This window comes from Loxodonta africana, chromosome 9, assembly GCF_030014295.1.
Source record: "Loxodonta africana isolate mLoxAfr1 chromosome 9, mLoxAfr1.hap2, whole genome shotgun sequence".
Lineage (NCBI taxonomy): Eukaryota > Metazoa > Chordata > Mammalia > Proboscidea > Elephantidae > Loxodonta > Loxodonta africana.
The window spans coordinates 68117036-68135403 of record NC_087350.1 but is presented as its reverse complement, the minus strand read 5'-3'; the positions used below and the strand labels follow the sequence as shown (position 1 = coordinate 68135403).

The 18368-nt window shown below is 38.5% G+C and overlaps 1 protein-coding gene across 4 annotated transcripts in view; it reads right to left on the bottom strand.

Annotated features, from left to right (window-relative positions):
- The window catches only part of TMEM245 (transmembrane protein 245), a 103981-nt gene that overhangs the window by 13050 nt on the left and 72563 nt on the right, over nt 1-18368 (bottom strand). For all 4 annotated transcript variants that reach the window (XM_023545067.2, XM_023545066.2, XM_010587768.3 and 1 more), the window contains 3 exons: nt 3842-3942; nt 1571-1745; nt 105-299 (listed from right to left, as the gene is read on the bottom strand). In XM_023545067.2, the coding sequence (XP_023400835.2) occupies nt 105-299; nt 1571-1745; nt 3842-3942 (471 nt within the window). The remainder of the gene's footprint in view (nt 1-104; nt 300-1570; nt 1746-3841; nt 3943-18368) is intronic.

Genomic DNA, 18368 nt, shown 5'->3' with positions numbered 1-18368 from the left:
TGGCACTGAAATACCTTGTACCCTGACAGACTAGTGAGATCAAAAATAGAGACCAGATGGTTCAATTTTCACACGTGGTTTAAGATCATTCTGCTTTAACTCACCGTTGAGTCTGAATAGGCCACGGGGTCTGGTTCGGTGTAGGCACTGAATTCGTGGGACTCACCAGCATGGCACTATAGATGTTGGAAGCAACCACGAGTATGCAGAGAAGTATGGGCCCGATGATTGCTCCTTCCAGGCCCAAGTAATAGGCTCCGCCAGCCACTGCCAAACCTGTCAAGTAAGGATGGCCACCTCTGGAAAGAAGAGCACACTGATTAGCTCATGACTTTTAACAAACATAAGCCTTGGAGTAAATGCGAAATACATTCTCTAACGCAAAGTTAATGACTGAATGTACTATATATTTTTTAAATTTTATTATCAGCTTTAGGTTTAGCTTTAGATTACCTCAACACAGATAAATGAACACTGATTGTAAAAATACTGGGATGCAAGAATTTCCTTGCAAATCCAGCATGTGTGTGACATACACCTTTCTTTACAGGTCCATCAAGTAAACTAAATTTCAAATTAACTGAAGGGAACTTTTTCTATAAATCTAGACCCTACCAGCCCTTATTGTAATGGTTTTACATAAAGAAAATTTAATGTATTAACTATTATAATAGTCTCAGTAGACCATATTCTAAATTTGATTTATTGCTGTTTTTAGCTGCTGTCAAGTTGGCCCAACTCATGGCGACTCCATGCACAACAGGGTCAGACCGTTGTGATACATAGGGTTTTCGCTGGCTGATTTTTGGAAGTAAATCACCAGGTCTTTCTTCCTAGTCTGTCTTAGTCTGGAAGCTCTGCTGAGAACTGTTCGGCACCACAGCAACACAAGTTGCTGATCAAAATCCAACACTCTGTCTCATCCTAGATTCCAATAAGCAATGTGAATTTGGATAGGGAAAGTATTTACTATCATGATTAAATGAGAATCAGCTTGATTTACTTAATGAAATTTCTAAAAGAGATATAAACATCTACAAAGACAGCCAGATATTATGGCCAAAGTTTTTATTCGGCTTTAAATTTAACCCGTTTTCATCTTAGAATCATGCTATTATATCTTAAATCCTGCTTTTCAGACATTACCTTGCAGAGGTCTGGTTTTATATGGAAATCCTCAGGAATATAAACTAATAATGCTTTTTTTCCCCAAAAGCAAAGAAGTTCTGAAAATAATCACTAATTCTTTATTGTACTTAAAATATTTTATGTACATCTATTAACATATCTTTCCTAGGTTAAATGCCACTAAGTGATAACTGTTCACAATTTGGTTTTCACCCAGGTTCTCATATAATGTAAACAACACTTACATGATAACAAAATCTAATACCTTTATGTTAGTTATTTTTAAATTAAACTTTTATTATATCTGTGGGAACACAAACGGCTACTTCACTGAAAAATCCTACCACCATTGTCCTTCCCTCCTACTCCCAAAACAAAAAAAGTAGTACAACTCTACCTGGATGATTCACCAGCAACTTTAGAAATTCTGTAGATTACTTACCCTGATATATCAGAATAGATTGCAGTATCTACAAAGTATGTTGGCAAGAGATGAAAAACCAGCAGTAAGATGGCTTTGCATCCTAACCCTTGTGTAAGCCACAGGTCTAGAACTGCAGGTATTGCTGCCCAATATGTCCCCAGAAATGGTACTGCGCCAAGGATTGCTGCCAAAGCTAAAAGAAAATTAAAAAAGGGAAAGCAACTTAACACCATCATCAAAATAACAACAAAACAGCAGAAATAGCGCCTCCTGCTTAAAAATCTCCACCGAAATAAGTTAAGCAAATACAAACTCAAGTTTTAGGGGAATGATATGCTGTTTAACTGAATTTTCTAGTTAACCGAAGGTCTAATATCCTAAAACTTGACAATGAAAATATTTCTAAAGGGTATACCTACTTTTTGAATCTGTTCTTAAGCAATAAAATATTAATGTCCTATTACTATTCTGAATCAATGGTTACCAATGAATATATATATAGTCCCATAAACATAACCTCAGAGCATTAGTCAAAATTTGTACCAAGTCCAAAGCCAAATCAGAAATTAGTTTCTAAACCTCAAATATGAATGCATATTCCTTTATCTTGCTTCTTTCTAATAAAAATGGACTGTGATTTACAAAGCAAAACCAAAATAACCCTGATGCTGGAAAGACCTCACTTTAAGCCTACCCCCTTCACAGCAGTTCTTCTAGTACTCTCTCTCCATCTGGCTCCCCTCCAGACTAGGAGTCAGCAGATGGGCATTCTAGTTCTGGTTCTACCATTAACCAGGTGTGTGACCTTGCAAAACTTTGGTTTCTCATCTATAAACAGAATAACACCACCTACTTGCCTGCCTCACAAGGTTAAAATAAGCTAACAACCTTCATGTGCTCTCAGCATACTTGCATGTCAGAGGGTGGGAAGGTGGATACCAAAGTGGGAAAGAACATGAATGAACTTGGGAATGTAAAGAATGAAGGGGGCATAGGTAAAAGGAGAAAAAAATGGTGGTAGAAGTAAATATGGAAGGCAGATATACTTAGGAAGATAAGCAGCCACACTTTTGAGGTCTTAAATGCTAGCAAGCGGCCATCTAAGATGCATCAATTGCTCTCAACCCACCTGGAGCAAGGAAGAAGGAGAACACCAAAGACACAAGGTGATTACGAGCCTAAGAAACAAAAAGGGCCATAAACCAGAGACTACATCAGCCTGAGACCAGAAAAACTAGATGGTGCCGCACCACAACAGATGACTGCCCTGACAGGGAACTCAGCAGAGAAACCCTGAGGGAACAGGAGAGCAGTGGGATGCAGACCTCAAATTCTCATAAAAAGACCACCAGGCTTAATGGTCAGACTGGGACTGGAGGGACCCCAGAGGCCATGGTCCCCAGACCTTCTGTGAGCCCAGTACAGGAACCACTCCCAAAGCCAACTCTTCAGACAGGGATTGGACTGGAATAGGGGATAGAAAATGATACTGGTAAAGAAGGAGCTTCTTGAATCAAGTGGACACATGAGACTATGTTGGCATCTCCTGTCTGGAGGGGGATGAGAGGGCAGAGGGGGCCAGAAGCTACCCAAATGGACATGAGGAGAGAGAGTGAAGGGAAGAACTGTGCTCCCTCATCGGAGGGAGAGCAATTAGGAGTGTATGGCAAGGTGTATGTAAATTTTTATATGAGAAACTGACCCGATTCATAAACTTTCACTTTAAAAAAAAAAAAAAAAGATAAGCAGCTACAGAAATACAGGAAGAAAAAGTAGAAGGAATGAGGAAAAGATAACATAGAGGAAAAAGAATAAGATGGTCATGAAATTCAGAATCCCTACACACTCAGTGTTTATGGAATTAAGGTATTATCAGAACAGATCTTGGGATGTATGGATGGAGCCTATGTGCCCTCAGGAGCATGCAACTTGCCCCCAGGACGGTACCCCAAATGGAACAAAGCTATTTGATAACTCATTGGTCCCCGCCAACCAGTTCAGTTCAAACACTTACTGAGCGCTGATTAAGTGCTCTGCAGAGTACTAGGGCATTCAGTCATTTAACAAATATTTACAAAATGTTTTCTATGTGATGACATTGTTTAGCTTCTGGAGATACAGCAATAAACATATTACAAATCACATCTCTGTTTCTAATCTAGACTGGACTGGATCGCCAGGTGTAAAATTTAATGTTTCAAACTTGACAAAGAAGACATTTCCTAATGCATGTAAAATGTCTTAATTTCTTTAAATAAAGCACAATAGAAATTATGGTATAGTTGTTACCTGATGGTATGAAGACAATATTGATGCCAAATATAGTATGCGTCAGCCAGGTATACAGTCCATAGAAGCCAGCCATTTTGAGGGAAGCATCAAACACCCCTCTAGAATGCCCAAAAATAAAAGAGAAATTAAATAAGCATAGTATCGTTTTGTGATTCAGCAAAATCACTACAGGTATGTGTCACTTAACATCCATGATATGTTCCATGAAATAGGACGTTACGCGATTTGGACATTGTGCAAACACCATATTATACACAGGCAGTCCCCATACGATCAGTAGTTAAGTCCCCGAAAGCCTATTATATTAAAACCTTATGGGTGCCCGACAGACAAAGCTCCAGAACTGTATCCACTGGATACAAGAGGCTGGCCTTGCCAGGTGTGCAGCTGGGCCAGGAGGGGTATACACTAGCAGTGAAATCAGGACTTTGCGCACATCACGGTGCAGGGGAGGTGTGTGTGTGTGCGCGTGCATGTGTGCGCGCCAGGAACATTGCTGGCGGTGGTGACCCAGGCTGTTGCCACCCTGTTGGTGTTGCTACTTCCTGATCACGTGTGGCCGCTGCCACTACTGCCAGTCGGAACCAGAAGCCCGCAAGTGCCCCACCCAAGGCAGGAGCGGAACAGCTATGGCAGGCACTGCTCTATGCCAGGAGTGAAAGGCTGCACACCTGCTGGGTGGCGGGGAAGGAGGATGTGGAGAGGGCACTTCGGGGACTGGGATGCACACTGGAGCCTTGCTGCTCATTCACTCTGGGGGCTTGGAATCTTTAAAACCATTAGGGGGAAATAATAAACAAAAGGAGAGCAGGTTTCCCTTAATAAAAAAAAAAAAAACTTATGGGACCATGGACATATATGCAGTCTGACATTGCCCAAATGGATGTTATGCGGCACATGACTGTACTTGCAGGACTTTAGCTACTTCATTCCCAATCTGTTAACAGTTTCAATTTTTCTCCTGCACCAAGAACCTGTTTTCATTTTATTTTGAAGAAACAAAAGATCTAGACACAGTTTTAGAACCCTGAAAATACATGTTTGGTAAACTGTGCTTAAAGTTTCTGATGAGGAAAAAATAAATGTAATGAAACACCTTAACAATACCCTATCCACTTCAATAGTTCATCTCTTTTTCACTTCTGAAGCATATAGTTCATGGCCAGAAGAGATGGAAACAAAATTAAACATGTGAGCAATGTGTTTCAGAGAATACAGTCAAACTCTAAGAAATTCAGGCTGTGGCCAGCTCTCCCCATTGGGAAGAGCAAGTGAGGAATAGTGGAACTTATACTTCATCAGTCCTTTCTCATCAACAAATATCAGTTTCCCACACTTATTCAACTATATAACCAAGTCTCAAATGTAACTTCTGCTGTAAATGCTATCAAAGAATGCAGGTCACGTGGGAAGAATTTATGAGAAAAAATTCTATTTAACTCCAAAGTAAAATCAGAAATTACAAGGGAGATAAAAACAAACACATATTCACAGATTAAAAGGAAAAATCTGCAATTTCGGTAGTTCATTTTTGCTTTCCAGTTGGAAGGTTAACAAGGTAGCACAGTGTAAGAAGGAGACATAAGGAGTTGTTCAGAAGAGAGCATAAAGGCAATAACTGGAAATAATCCCAAGGTACCACAAATTACAGAAAACGGGATTTTGTTGAGGGCGGGGGAGATACTCGTATTCATGAGAATAAGTTATCTGTACTCCAAAAAGCAGAGACAGTAGCAGCAAAGGAAACACTTGAACACACAAAAAGAAAACACCAAGCTTTTCCAGAGCATTCTAAGAGGTATAGTGTAAGAGTAAAATCAAGCTCTGGAATCTAGCGATTCAGTCATTTCATAAGGTTCTGGGACACGGATTTGGTGATAGAGTGGTTGCCCAAACTGTGAAACTTTATTTGTTGTCCTGACCAAGATTTCACTTGAGAATGTCTTAAAGGTGCCACGTGACCTGACAGTAAGGGTTGAGATACAAGTGGTTTCAAGAAGACTGAAAGGAAATGAGACAGTCTACAGGAAATATAAAGGATCTGAAAAGTAACTGAATGGAGGAGACAGAGAAAAAAGAGGAGATGACAGTTTCAGGTTTTAAGCTTAAAGGGTCTAAGAGTGGCAGTGTCTCAAAGACAAGGAGATGCCCAGAATGGGAAAGGACATGGAAGAAATGGGGGTAAGTTTTGTTTGAGCTATGGTAAGCCAATAAGGATGATGAAAATACCCTAGAGATAACTGGAAATAAGAGACAAGGCTTAACAGAAAACTAAAGACAAAACATTTAAGATGCAGCAGAAAAGATTAATCATAAGGAAGGATAAACATCCTAAGGGGTAAGCCTAGAGAAAATGGGCAATGGGCTGCGTTCTCATAAAGGACCAAAGGACAAAGATACATCAGTCAAGGAGACAATGACATCATTTGTGTAGAGGAAAGAAAATCACCAGTGTGTGGTATTTCCAGAGACCACAGGAAAAGGAATTTTTGAGGAGGGAAAGATAAAAAGGTGAAATACCACAGATAGATTAATGGGAATGAGGACTAAGAAAAAAAGTACTAAATTTGACTAGAAATGGGAAACCCTGGTGTCGTAGTAGTTAAAGAGCTATGGTCCCACAAAGATGTCCATGTCCTAATCCCCAGAACCTATGAATATGTTACCTTACATGGCAAAAGAGCCTCTGCAGGTATGATTAAGTTAAGGATCTTGAGATGGGGGGATTATCCTGGATTATCCAGATGAGCCTGATATAATCACAAAGGTCCTTATAAGAGGGAAGCAATCCTGGAATTAGACACTGGCAATGGTTGCACAAATTGTGAATATACTCGAAACCACTAAATTATGCACTTTAAAATAGTATAATTTACTTGAGCCTCAATTTTAAAAAATTAAAAAAAAGAAAAGAGGGAGGCAATAGGGTCAGAATCAGAGAAAGGAAGGAGAGGTAAGAGAAAGAGGAAGCTATCTGAAGATGCTATGTTGCTGTCCTTGAAAATGGGGGAAGGGGCCACAAGCCAAGGAATGGAGTAAAGTTTGTAAAGACTGCATATGGTAAGCTTCTCTTTCCTCCTTCCAATTTTTGGAAGTATACCCATTTTTGCTTTCTGATGAAGAGGTATAGGGTATGGCAGTGCTTAAGTACAAGTACCATACCAGCAGGTTTTGATTTAGTTATTTTTAAATTGAAAGGTACTGATCAGGCTATATGAACAATAACCCAAAATACTAAGCATATAATCACTCATCTCGCAGGTTCTTTGGAACTTAAAGTTCAGAGACTACTAAGAGTAATTTACTCTCATAATCAAATAAAACTTTATCTGGCACATAACTAATGGCATGCACAATAGAGCTTCAATGGGTTGCCAGAAATTATTAGTTTAATCAATGCAAGAATATCCCTGATAATCACACCAGTGAATGATCAATACCTCGTTCCAGTCATAGCCTGGTATCAACCCATTAATCAATACTCTGGATATTCAAATTTGGTGAACATTTCCCTGTTTTGCTATCAAGGAAAGACATTATATTTAATCAAATCTCTTGCAAAAACCATGGTAGACTCTGACTTATGGCAGTTTATGACAGTTACTATACATGACTTGTTCTGTGTGAATCCATGGTTCCACTGCGCATTTCCTTCCCTTTATAACTGCTCATATATTATATGATCGAGTACCACTACAGAAATTTATAGGAAATCTATATCAAGTTCACCAGTCTATTATTTATATAATACATAGTCATTCTCTACCCTGTCCCCTTCTTTTGAATAATATATGCCTATATTCAGTCTTCTGGGACCTCCTTCCAGTGATTCCTCAAAGATTACTAGCACTTGTTCTCTAACTATATCTCTAAGTTCTCTCACCACTCAGCAATTGAAGAGAATCCAATTCAGAAGGCACTGGAGGCTCTTTTCCTACCCTCTTTTGTTAGCTCAGCTGAGCAGCCTCAGCAGGTCTCATTTAGCTCAATGGGAGAAGAAAATGAAATGAGCTGCTGAGCTGGAGGCTACCCTTTTTAACAAGGCCACTTCCTCACTCAGAGATCTTCCACTGTTACAGTCAACTGTAACACCATAGATGAACACTATTTATTGAATACTATAGATGTTCCCCTGCCCCACACCACATGTAGACCATCATGGGACAGGTCCTTCTCCACTAGAAGGCTGGCTTATAGTGTATCCAATTTAATTCACCCCACCTAAGCACATCTCTCTGTGGGGTAAAAGTTCTAAGAGTCATGCATACAATCAGCTTTTTCTCTGCTTCTAAATTTCCCCCTAATTGTATGTTTATCCTGTGTGGCACTAAAGGTGTGTGTATACGTGTCTCATTTGCATAAATACACATGCACACACATATATACACACACACATCTCCTCTGTACCAGGGGCTTGAGCTGATTTCAAATTATCAGTTAGGGTCTTTAATTCTTATCAAGCTCTTTGTCTGCATGCTTCATAAAACTCTAAAATAAAACTGCTACTTCTTCATGAACATTGGCCCTCTCATTTCTGACCAACAAAATGGCTCCTGTTGCTTTTTTAAGCTGCGCAAGAGAAAACTGACAAAACAATTTAGAATTTGATTAGGTGACCTGCTTTCAATGGAATGCGATCTGAAGGAAGGAGCAGGGTGGGGAGGACAAACTGTAGTCAAGAAGCTCTATGCACTCAAGAGTATGAGGGCCTGAATAGCTGAGACCAGGGAAGAGCATGTCTAAGGAAGAAGAATGGAAACAAAGAAAAAGAGGAGTGATGAACCCAAAATCAAATTCTGCCTACTTCACAACATTTACTTACATTGGTTCCACCCTCGTATCTTTCTAAAGGTCAAACAGAAAGACTACCACTCTCTTATTTACCTTGCCAGTATTCTATCCTCACTGCAATATGGTATGTCTCAAGTAGAAGGTGAGGAAGTGGAGAGGAGCACATCACCTTCTAGAGACACAGCACTTAAGATCATCAGTTGGAACAAGTATTTCCCATCTCCCCTGATCTATGACCCAACCCCTCTTCAGAAGTTATATTGTTCTGTCTTTCTTTGTTCACCTGCCCCAGAAACCCCCTTCCACAGTAATATGTACAGAAACCTGGGGGACTCCTCATTTCCAGGGTGAGGGGAATGGTCAGGCTGTACATGCAGACCTAGAGAGCTGCTAAGGGAGACAGGGGGAGGGCCACTTACACAGAAACCTTCCCTCCTCAAAGGAAAATCTAGTGAGTCACTGACAGAAGTGATCCAATAGCGGCATCACATCAGATCATCCAGAAGTAGTGATATTAATTCAATATTTTTATATTATTAATGCATGGTTTGTATCCATGGCACTGCCTAGTGATCATCAGTGCTTACTTCTGTGATATCTAAAAAATTAACATAACACATTTTTCTATATAAAAAGGGGCTGTTAAAATTACACAGGTAAAGAGTAAACATTTATATCTCAAAACTTGCTCCATTATAAGCTTATTAAAATGAATCTGCCAATTTTCAAAGCATCACAATGACAAATACAAGAAAAATTTTTAAAAGTCCTTTTCCTTGGAAACTTAAAAAAGTAAAGGTTATGTGGGACTCTATCAAGAAGGATAACTTCCGTGTGATTGGAGTCCCAGAACAGGGAGGGAGGACAGAAAACAGAGAGAATAGTTGAAGATCTGCTGACAGAAAACTTCCCTGACATCATGAAAGACGAAAGGATATCTATCCAAGATGCTCATCGAACCCCATTTAAGATTGATCCAAAAAGAAAAACACCAAGACATATTATCATCAAACTTGCCAAAACCAAAGATAAAGAGAAAATTGTAAAAGTAGCCAGGGATAAAAGAAAGGTCTCCTACAAGGGAGAATCAACAAGAATAAGTTCAGCCTACTCAGCAGAAACCATGCAGGCAAGAAGGCAATGGGATGACATATACATGGCACTGAAGGAGAAAAACTGCCAGCCAAGGATCATATATCCAGCAAAACTCTCTCTGAAATATGAAGGCGAAATTAAGATATTTACAGATAAACACAAGCTAAGAGAATTTGCAAAAACCAAACCAAAGCTACAAGAAATACTAAAGGAAATTGTTTGGTCAGAAAACCAATAATATCAGACACCAGCACAACACAAGGTCACAGAACAGAACATCCTGATATCAACTCAAATAGGGAAATCACAAAAACAAATTAAGATTAAAAAAAAAAAAAATGCTCAAAACAGGGAATCATTGAAGTCAACATGTAAAAGATCACAATAATCAAAAAGAGGGACTAAATACCGGTGGCACAGAACTGCCATATGGAGAGGGATACAAGGCGATATAGGACAATACAAGTTAGGTTTTTACTTAGAAAAATAGGGGTAAATATTAAGGTAACCACAAAGAGGTATAACAACTCCACAACTCAAAATAAAAACCAAGAAAAACGTAACGACTCAGCAAACATAAAGTCAAACACTATGAAAATGAGGATCACACAGTTTACAAAGAAAAACGTCTCAGCACAAAAAAGTAAGTGGAAAAATGAAATTGTCAACAACACACATAAAAAGGCATCAAAAGGACAGCACTAAACACATACTTATCTATAATTACGCTAAATGTAAATGGACTAAATGCACCAATAAAGAGACAGAGAGTCTCAGACTGGATAAAGAAACACAATCCGTCTATATGCTGCCTACAAGAGAAACACCTTAGACTTAGAGATACAAACACAAACTAAAACTCAAAGGATGGAAAAAAAATATATCAAGCAAACAATAAGGAAAAAGAAGAGGAGTAGCAATATTAATTTCTGACAAAATAGACTTTAAACTTAAATCCACCACAAAGGATAAAGAAGGACACTACATAATGATAAAAGGGACAATTGACCAGGAAGATATAACCATATTAAATATTTATGCACCCAATGACAGGGCTGCAAGATACATAAATCAAATTTTAACAGAACTGAAAAGTGAGATAGACACCTCCACAATTACAGTAGGAGACTTCAACACACCACTTTCAGAGAAAGACAGGACATCCAGTAAGAAGCTCAATAGACACGGAAGACCTAATTACAACAATCAACCAACTTGACCTCATTGATTTATACAGAACTCTCCACCCAACTGCTGCTAAGTATACTTTTTTTTCTAGCGCACATGGAACATTCTCTAGAATAGACCACATATTAGGTCATAAAACAAACCTTTGCAGAATCCAAAACATCGAAATATTACAAAGCATCTTCTCAGACCACAAGGCCATAAAAGTGGAAATCAATAACAGAAAAATCAGGGAAAAGAAATCAAATACCTGGAAACTAAACAATAAACAACACCCTCCGGAAAAAAGACTGGGTTATAGAAGACATTAAGGAGGGAATAAGGAAATTCATAGAATGTAACGAGAATGAAAATACTTCCTATCAAAACCTCTGGGACACAGCAAAAGCAGTGCTCAGAGGCCAATTTATATCGATAAATGCACACATACAAAAAGAAGAAAGAGCCAAAATCAGAGAACTGTCCCTACAACTTGAACAAATAGAAAGTGAGCAACAAAAGAATCCATCAGGCACCAGAAGAAAACAAATAATAAAAATTAGAGCTGAATTAAATGAATTAGAGAACAGAAAAACAATTGAAAGAATTAACAAAGACAAAAGCTGGTTCTTCGAAAAAATTAACAAAATTGATAAACCATTGGCCAGACTGACTAAAGAAATACAGGAAAGGAAACAAATAACCTGAATAAGAAACGAGATGGGCCACATCACAACAGACTCAACTGAAATTAAAAGAATCATATCAGATTACTACGAAAAATTGTACTCTAACAAATTTGCAAACCTAGAAGAAATGGAAGAATTCCTGGAAAAACACTACCTACCTAAACCAACACAATCAGAAGTAGAACAACTAAATAGACCCATAACAAAAAAAGAGATTGAAACAGTAATCAAAAAACTCCCAACAAAAAAAAGCCCTGGCCCAGACAGCTTCACTGCAGAGTTCTACCAAACTTTCAGAGAAGAGTTAACACCACTACTACTAAAGGTATTTCAAAGCATAGAAACTGACGGAATACTACCTAACTCATTCTATGAAGCCACCATCTCCCTGATACCAAAACCAGGTAAAGACATCACAAAAAAAGAAAATTACAGACCTATATCCCTCATGAACATAGATGCAAAAATCCTCAACAAAATTCTAGCCAATAGAATTCAACAACATATCAAAAAATTAATCCATCATGACCAAGTGGGATTTATACCAGGTATGCAAGGCTGGTTTAATATTAGAAAACCATTAATGTAATCCACCATATAAATAAAACAAAAGACAAAAACCACATGATCTTATCAATTGATGCAGAAAAGACATTTGACAAAGTCCAACACCCATGTATGATAAAAACTCTCAGCAAAATAGGAATTGAAGGAAAATTCCTCAACATAATAAAGAGCATCTATACAAAGCCAACAGCCAACATCACTCTAAATGGAGAGAGCCTGAAAGCATTTCCCTTGAGAACGGGAACCAGACAAGGATGCCCTTTATCACCACTCTTATTCAACATTGTGCTAGAGGTCCTAGCCAGAGCAATTAGGCTAGACAAAGAAATAAAGGGCATCCGGATTGGCAAGGAGGAAGTAAAATTATCTCTATTTGCAGATGACATGATCTTATACGCAGAAAACCCTAAGGAATCCTCCAGAAAACTACTGAAACTAATAGAAGAGTTTTGCAGAGTCTCAGGTTGTAAGATAAACATACAAAAATCACCTGGATTCCTCTACATCAACAAAAAGAACATCAAAGAGGAAATCACCAAATCAATACCATTCACAGTAGCCCCCAAGAAGATAAAATACTTAGGATTAAATCTTACCAAAGATGTAAAAGACCTATACAAAGAAAACTACAAAGCACTACTACAAGAAATTAAAAAGGACATACTTAAGTGGAAAAACATACCTTGCTCATGGATAGGAAGACTTAACATAGTAAAAATGTCTATTCTACCAAAAGCCATCTATATATACAATGCACTTCCCATCCAAATTCCAATGTCATTTTTTAATGTGATAGAGAAACAAATCACCAATTTCATATGCAAGCGAAAGAAGCCTCGGATAAGCAAAGTATTACTGAAAAAGAAGAAAGTGGGAGGCCTCACTCTACCTGATTTCAGAACCTATTATACAGCCACAGTAGTCAAAACAGCCTGGTACTGGTACAACAACAGGCACATAGACCAATGGAACAGAATTGAGAACCCAGATATAAATCCATCCACGTATGGGCAGCTGATATTTGACAAAGGACCAGTGTCAGTTAATTGGGGAAAAGATAGTCTTTTTAACAAATGGTGCTGGCATAACTGGATATCCATTTGCAAAAAAATGAAACAGGACCCATACCTCACACCATGCACAAAAACTAACTCCAAGTGGATCAAAGACCTAAACATAAAGACTAAAACGATAAAGATCATGGAAGAAAAAATAGGGACAACCTTAGGAGCCCTAATACAAGGCATAAACAGAATACAAAACATTACCAAAAATGATGAAGAGAAACCAGATAACTGGGAGCTCCTAATAATCAAACACCTATGCTCATCTAAAGACTTCACCGAAAGAGTAAAAAGACCACCTACAGATTGGGAAAGAATTTTCAGCTATGACATCTCTGACCAGTGCCTGATCTCTAAAATCTATATGATTCTGTCAAAACTCAACCACAAAAAGACAAGCAAGCCAATCAAGAAGTGGGCAAAGGAGATGAACACGCACTTCACAAAAGAAGATATTCAGGCAGCTAACAGATACATGAGAAAATGCTCTCGATCATTAGCCATTAGAGAAATGCAAATCAAAACTCTGATGAGATTCCATCTCACTCCAACAAGGCTGGCATTAATCAAAAAAACACAAAATAATAAATGTTGGAGAGGCTGCGGAGAGACTGGAACTCTTATACACTGCTGGTGGGAATGTAAAATGGTACAACCACTTTGGAAATCCATCTGGCGTTATCTTAAACAGTTAGAAATAGAACGACCATACAACCCAGAAATCTCACTCCTCGGAATGAATATACCCTAGAGAAATAAGAGCCTTCACACAAACAGATATATGCACACCCATGTTTATTGCAGCTCTGTTTACAACAGCAAAAAGCTGGAAGCAACCAAGGTGTCCATCAACGGATGAATGGATAAATAAACCGTGGTATATTCACACAATGGAATACTACGCATCGATAAAGAACAGTGACGAATCTGTGAAACATTTCGTAACATGGAGGAACCTGGAAGGCATTACGCTAAGCGAAATGAGTCAGAGGCAAAAGGACAAATATTGTATAAGACCACCATTATAAGATCTTGAGATATAGTATAAACTGAGAAGAACACATACTTTTGGGGTTACGACGGGGGGAGGGAGGGAGGGTGGGAGAGGGTTTTTTACTGATTAGTTAGTATATAAGAACCGCTTTAGGTGAAGGGAAGGACAATACTCAATACATGGAAGGTCAGCTCAACTGGACTGGACCAAAAGCAAAGAAGTTTCCGGGATAAAATGAATGCTTCAAAGGTCAGCGGAGCAAGGGCGGGGGTTTGCAGACCATGGTTTAAGGGGACTTCTAAGTCAATTGGCAAAATAGTTCTATTATGAAAACATTCTGCATCCCACTTTGAAATGTGGCGTCTGAGGTCTTAAATGCTAACAAGCGGCCATCTAAGATGCATCAGTTGGTCTCAACCCACCTGGAGCAAAGGAGAATGAAGAACACCAAGGTCACATGACAACTAAGAGCCCAAGAGACAGAAAGGGCCACATGAACCAGAAACCTACATCATCCTGAGACCAGAAGAACTAATTGGTGCCCGGCTACAACCGACGACTGCCCTGACAGGGAGCACAACAGAGAACCCCTGAGGGAGCAGGAGAGCAGTGGGATGCAGACCCCAAATTCTCATAAAAAGACCATACTTAATGGTCTGACTGAGACTAGAGGAATCCCGGCAGTCATCGTCCCCAAACCTTCTGTTGGCACAGGACAGGAACCATTCCCGAAGACAACTCATCACACATGAAAGGGACTGGACAGTGAGTAGGAGAGAGATGCTGATGAAGAGTGAGCTACTTGTATCAGGTGGACACTTGAGACTGTGTTGGCATCTCCTGTCTGGAGGGGGAATAGGAGGATAGAGAGAGTTGGAAGCTGGCAAAAATGTCACGAAAGGAGAGACTGGAAGGGCCAACTCATTAGGGGGAGAGCAAGTGGGAGTACGGAGTAAGGTGTATATAAACTTATATGTGACAGTTTGACTTGATTTGTAAACGTTCACTTGAAGCTCAATAAAAGTTAATTAAAAAAAAAAAAGTAAAGGTTTAGGTTTATTTGACCAATCTTTAAATGCGTAGGGTAAAAAGGTATTATATTACTGGCCTGATTACTATTTAAGAATTCTAGGTAATTTTATTTTCCCAAATATGTATAAGAGATTCTGCCTCGCTATTTCGGTGTTAGGAGAGGCAGCCCTTCAAATAAATGGAAATACACTTTCTTACAGCTTTAAACTCTTCCTTACACATTTAAACAAGTATTGTTTAGAACCTTAAGTCCGTGATAATTTCTTTCCAATGAATATTTAATTTACTCAGTCAAAAATGGAAATACTGACTTACTAAATGATCAACACTGATTTTTTAAAACAAAATACTTCTAATTCTCCAAAATCGATGGTTAGGATGGGAAGAATGTTCACTTTCTAAAGGAAACTCTCATCACTGGAACTCCCACCCACCAGCACTGAAAGCTGTGATCTCAGCAAGCAAGAGCCATACCTGTGTGCATGCACTCGTGTGAAAATATCACACATACTAAATTGCACTGAGGCCGTGACAACATGCAACTTAGTAATGTGCAATATCTCCACCAGAGCAAGCAGAAGGGGAGCATCAAGGAGGAGGAGTGTGATGCATACATTCAGCAGACAGCATGCTGCTAAGGGGAGGAAAATGGTCTGGGGATAAAGGATGCATGCCACTAACTCAAATTCTCATCAGCTGGAAACTCAATCATAAACATACTCAATTTAGAAGAACACTTATTCAGAATCCACAATAATAATAAAGTTTCAAAACTTCAGTGAGATAGTGATTATAAAGCAGCCATATACCTCTGAAGGCAAAGCTTGAAAAACAAAGACGATTTCAAAATCTGGTCATGTAATTTAAATTACACTTTTAACTTATTAATGAATCATATAAAATGAGTGCAGTGATTTTCCACTTAATTATGACGATTAATGATTGATACTCATAAAACCTATCACTGATAATTTGCAGACTAAACTGACTATATTATAGTAATATTTTGATAATCACTTGTATAATATTTTTCCTCTTAAAAATCTTTCTTCATGAAGAAACATTCCTTCTTGCTTATACTCCTTCAGAATGAAAAATTTGACAAGAGCTCTTAGAAACAGGAGTCACTGCTATCGTTCATACATACACAAAGACACAAATACACAAATATATACACACACATATAGATATATGTACACATACGTATGTATGTATGTACATGTAGTCCTAGGCACATGAAGGCTCTTCAGAAGAATCTGTATATTTTAAGTCTTGAATTTGACCAAGTAAAGAAATAGACAAAAAAGACTTAGACTGCTAAAAATCATCTTGAATTATAATCTTTATATAATTGGATACAGCTATGGTTAGAAAAATTTCCCAGGCTATAGCAAGTTCTCTAGTCTGTACCATATTTACCAGACTCAAAAAAACGCATCTGTTTTGAGAACTATTAGGATTGTAGTACTGGTGAATTTTTTTTTTTTTTATGACAGGTTGCTAATTTTTTTTTAGACGTGTATTTCCAGCCACATGTATCATATGCCCATTTGAATGGGATTAACACCATCACAAATTTAACTCATGATCTTCTCCCCTAAACAGCTCCTCCTGGAAGAAGGCATCGTGGTACAACAAGAGGTCATGTGTTTTGAATCAGCTGGACCTAGGTGTGAATCATAGCTCTCTCAGCAACCACAGCACCAAAACAAAGGAGGTATGGAAATAAGACAGCAGACATTTAAATACAGGATGCTCAGCAAGTGGTTCACTCTAAGAAAGGAGAATATAAGAAAATTGGAGAGACGTGATTTTTAAAATAAAAAAGTATTTTTGAAATTCAAAGTCTGTGCTACTATAGGTTACTTTACTAAAATGAAGCATCATCTTTCTTGAAATTTTTTAGGGACAAGGTAGATATTTTTCTATAGGGTTTCACTTAGTCACGCTGACAAGAGGATTCCTGCCAGCCCGATATGGTTGGTTCAACAGCTTTGTTCTATTGGGAAAGTAGGTGTTTAATTTTCCTTTTTTGGTAGAATTTGCACAGACTTTTTTGAGTCAGAATCATGTTATTTAAATAAACAAAAACTAATCTAGTGCTGAAATTTCCATCATTTCATTTACTTAATAAGAATGGCAACCTACAGTCACATAGGCTTAGAAGGGATACTAAAGCCAGTAAGACCATTTCCCCAGGACAGCTTCATTCTGAAAGCTGTTACATTAGATGATACATCCCCCAAATCTGGAATTTTTACATGGATGGCCCCCGCATGAATACCCCAGGGCACACAGGAACTAAGAATAATAACAATTATTTTCTGATCTGACTTGGTGTCCAGTCAAAGAAGCAAGATACTGGTGAAGACTTTACCTAGGCATTGCTAGCAGGAAACAGGAAGGACACCTACAAAAAGTTTCCAGAGACATCACATTTTAGGAACATGCATCCTACTTGATTGTAACTGAGGCTTGTCCAGAGATCAAAGGAGTAGCCTTACCAGTTGTTTACATGAATACAATGAAAAAGGATCAGCTGTTACAGGACTACCAGTTCAAAGCAAGATTTCTGTGGAAGACTGACTAGTTGCAAACAGTAGCATTTTTTAGGTGTATGTTGGAACACCAATGCCAGCCAAAGATTTACTCTTCAAGAGAAGCTTAAGACTACCTGGCTAATAGCTCATTAGGGAAGAAGCTCTAATAGATTACTTTAAGTTTTAGTTTGAGTAGCCACTCACAAGAAGTAAAAAGGTAGTAAAGTCTTGTTACTGAGTTAACAGCAATGAGGACAGAGGTTGGGGGAAGAGCTTGGAGCGGCCAGGGCTGCAAAAGGCCTCTTTCTACCAGAAATGATAAAGAGGAAATATAAAAGGAAGCTGGGAGCCAGTGAGCTGGAAAAAACTTTTATCAATAATAAAAGTTGAAGAGGAATCTCATTCAGAAACCAAATCTGCAATACATGGACCCCAGAGGGCATGACAAAAGTTTCTGGCCACAGAAGTCACGGTCCTCAGGCCCTCTGTTAGCCCAAGGCTGGAACCATTCCTGAAGCCAACTCTTCTAAAAGGGATTAGACTAGACTATAAGACAGAAAATGATACTGGTGAGGAGTGAGCTTC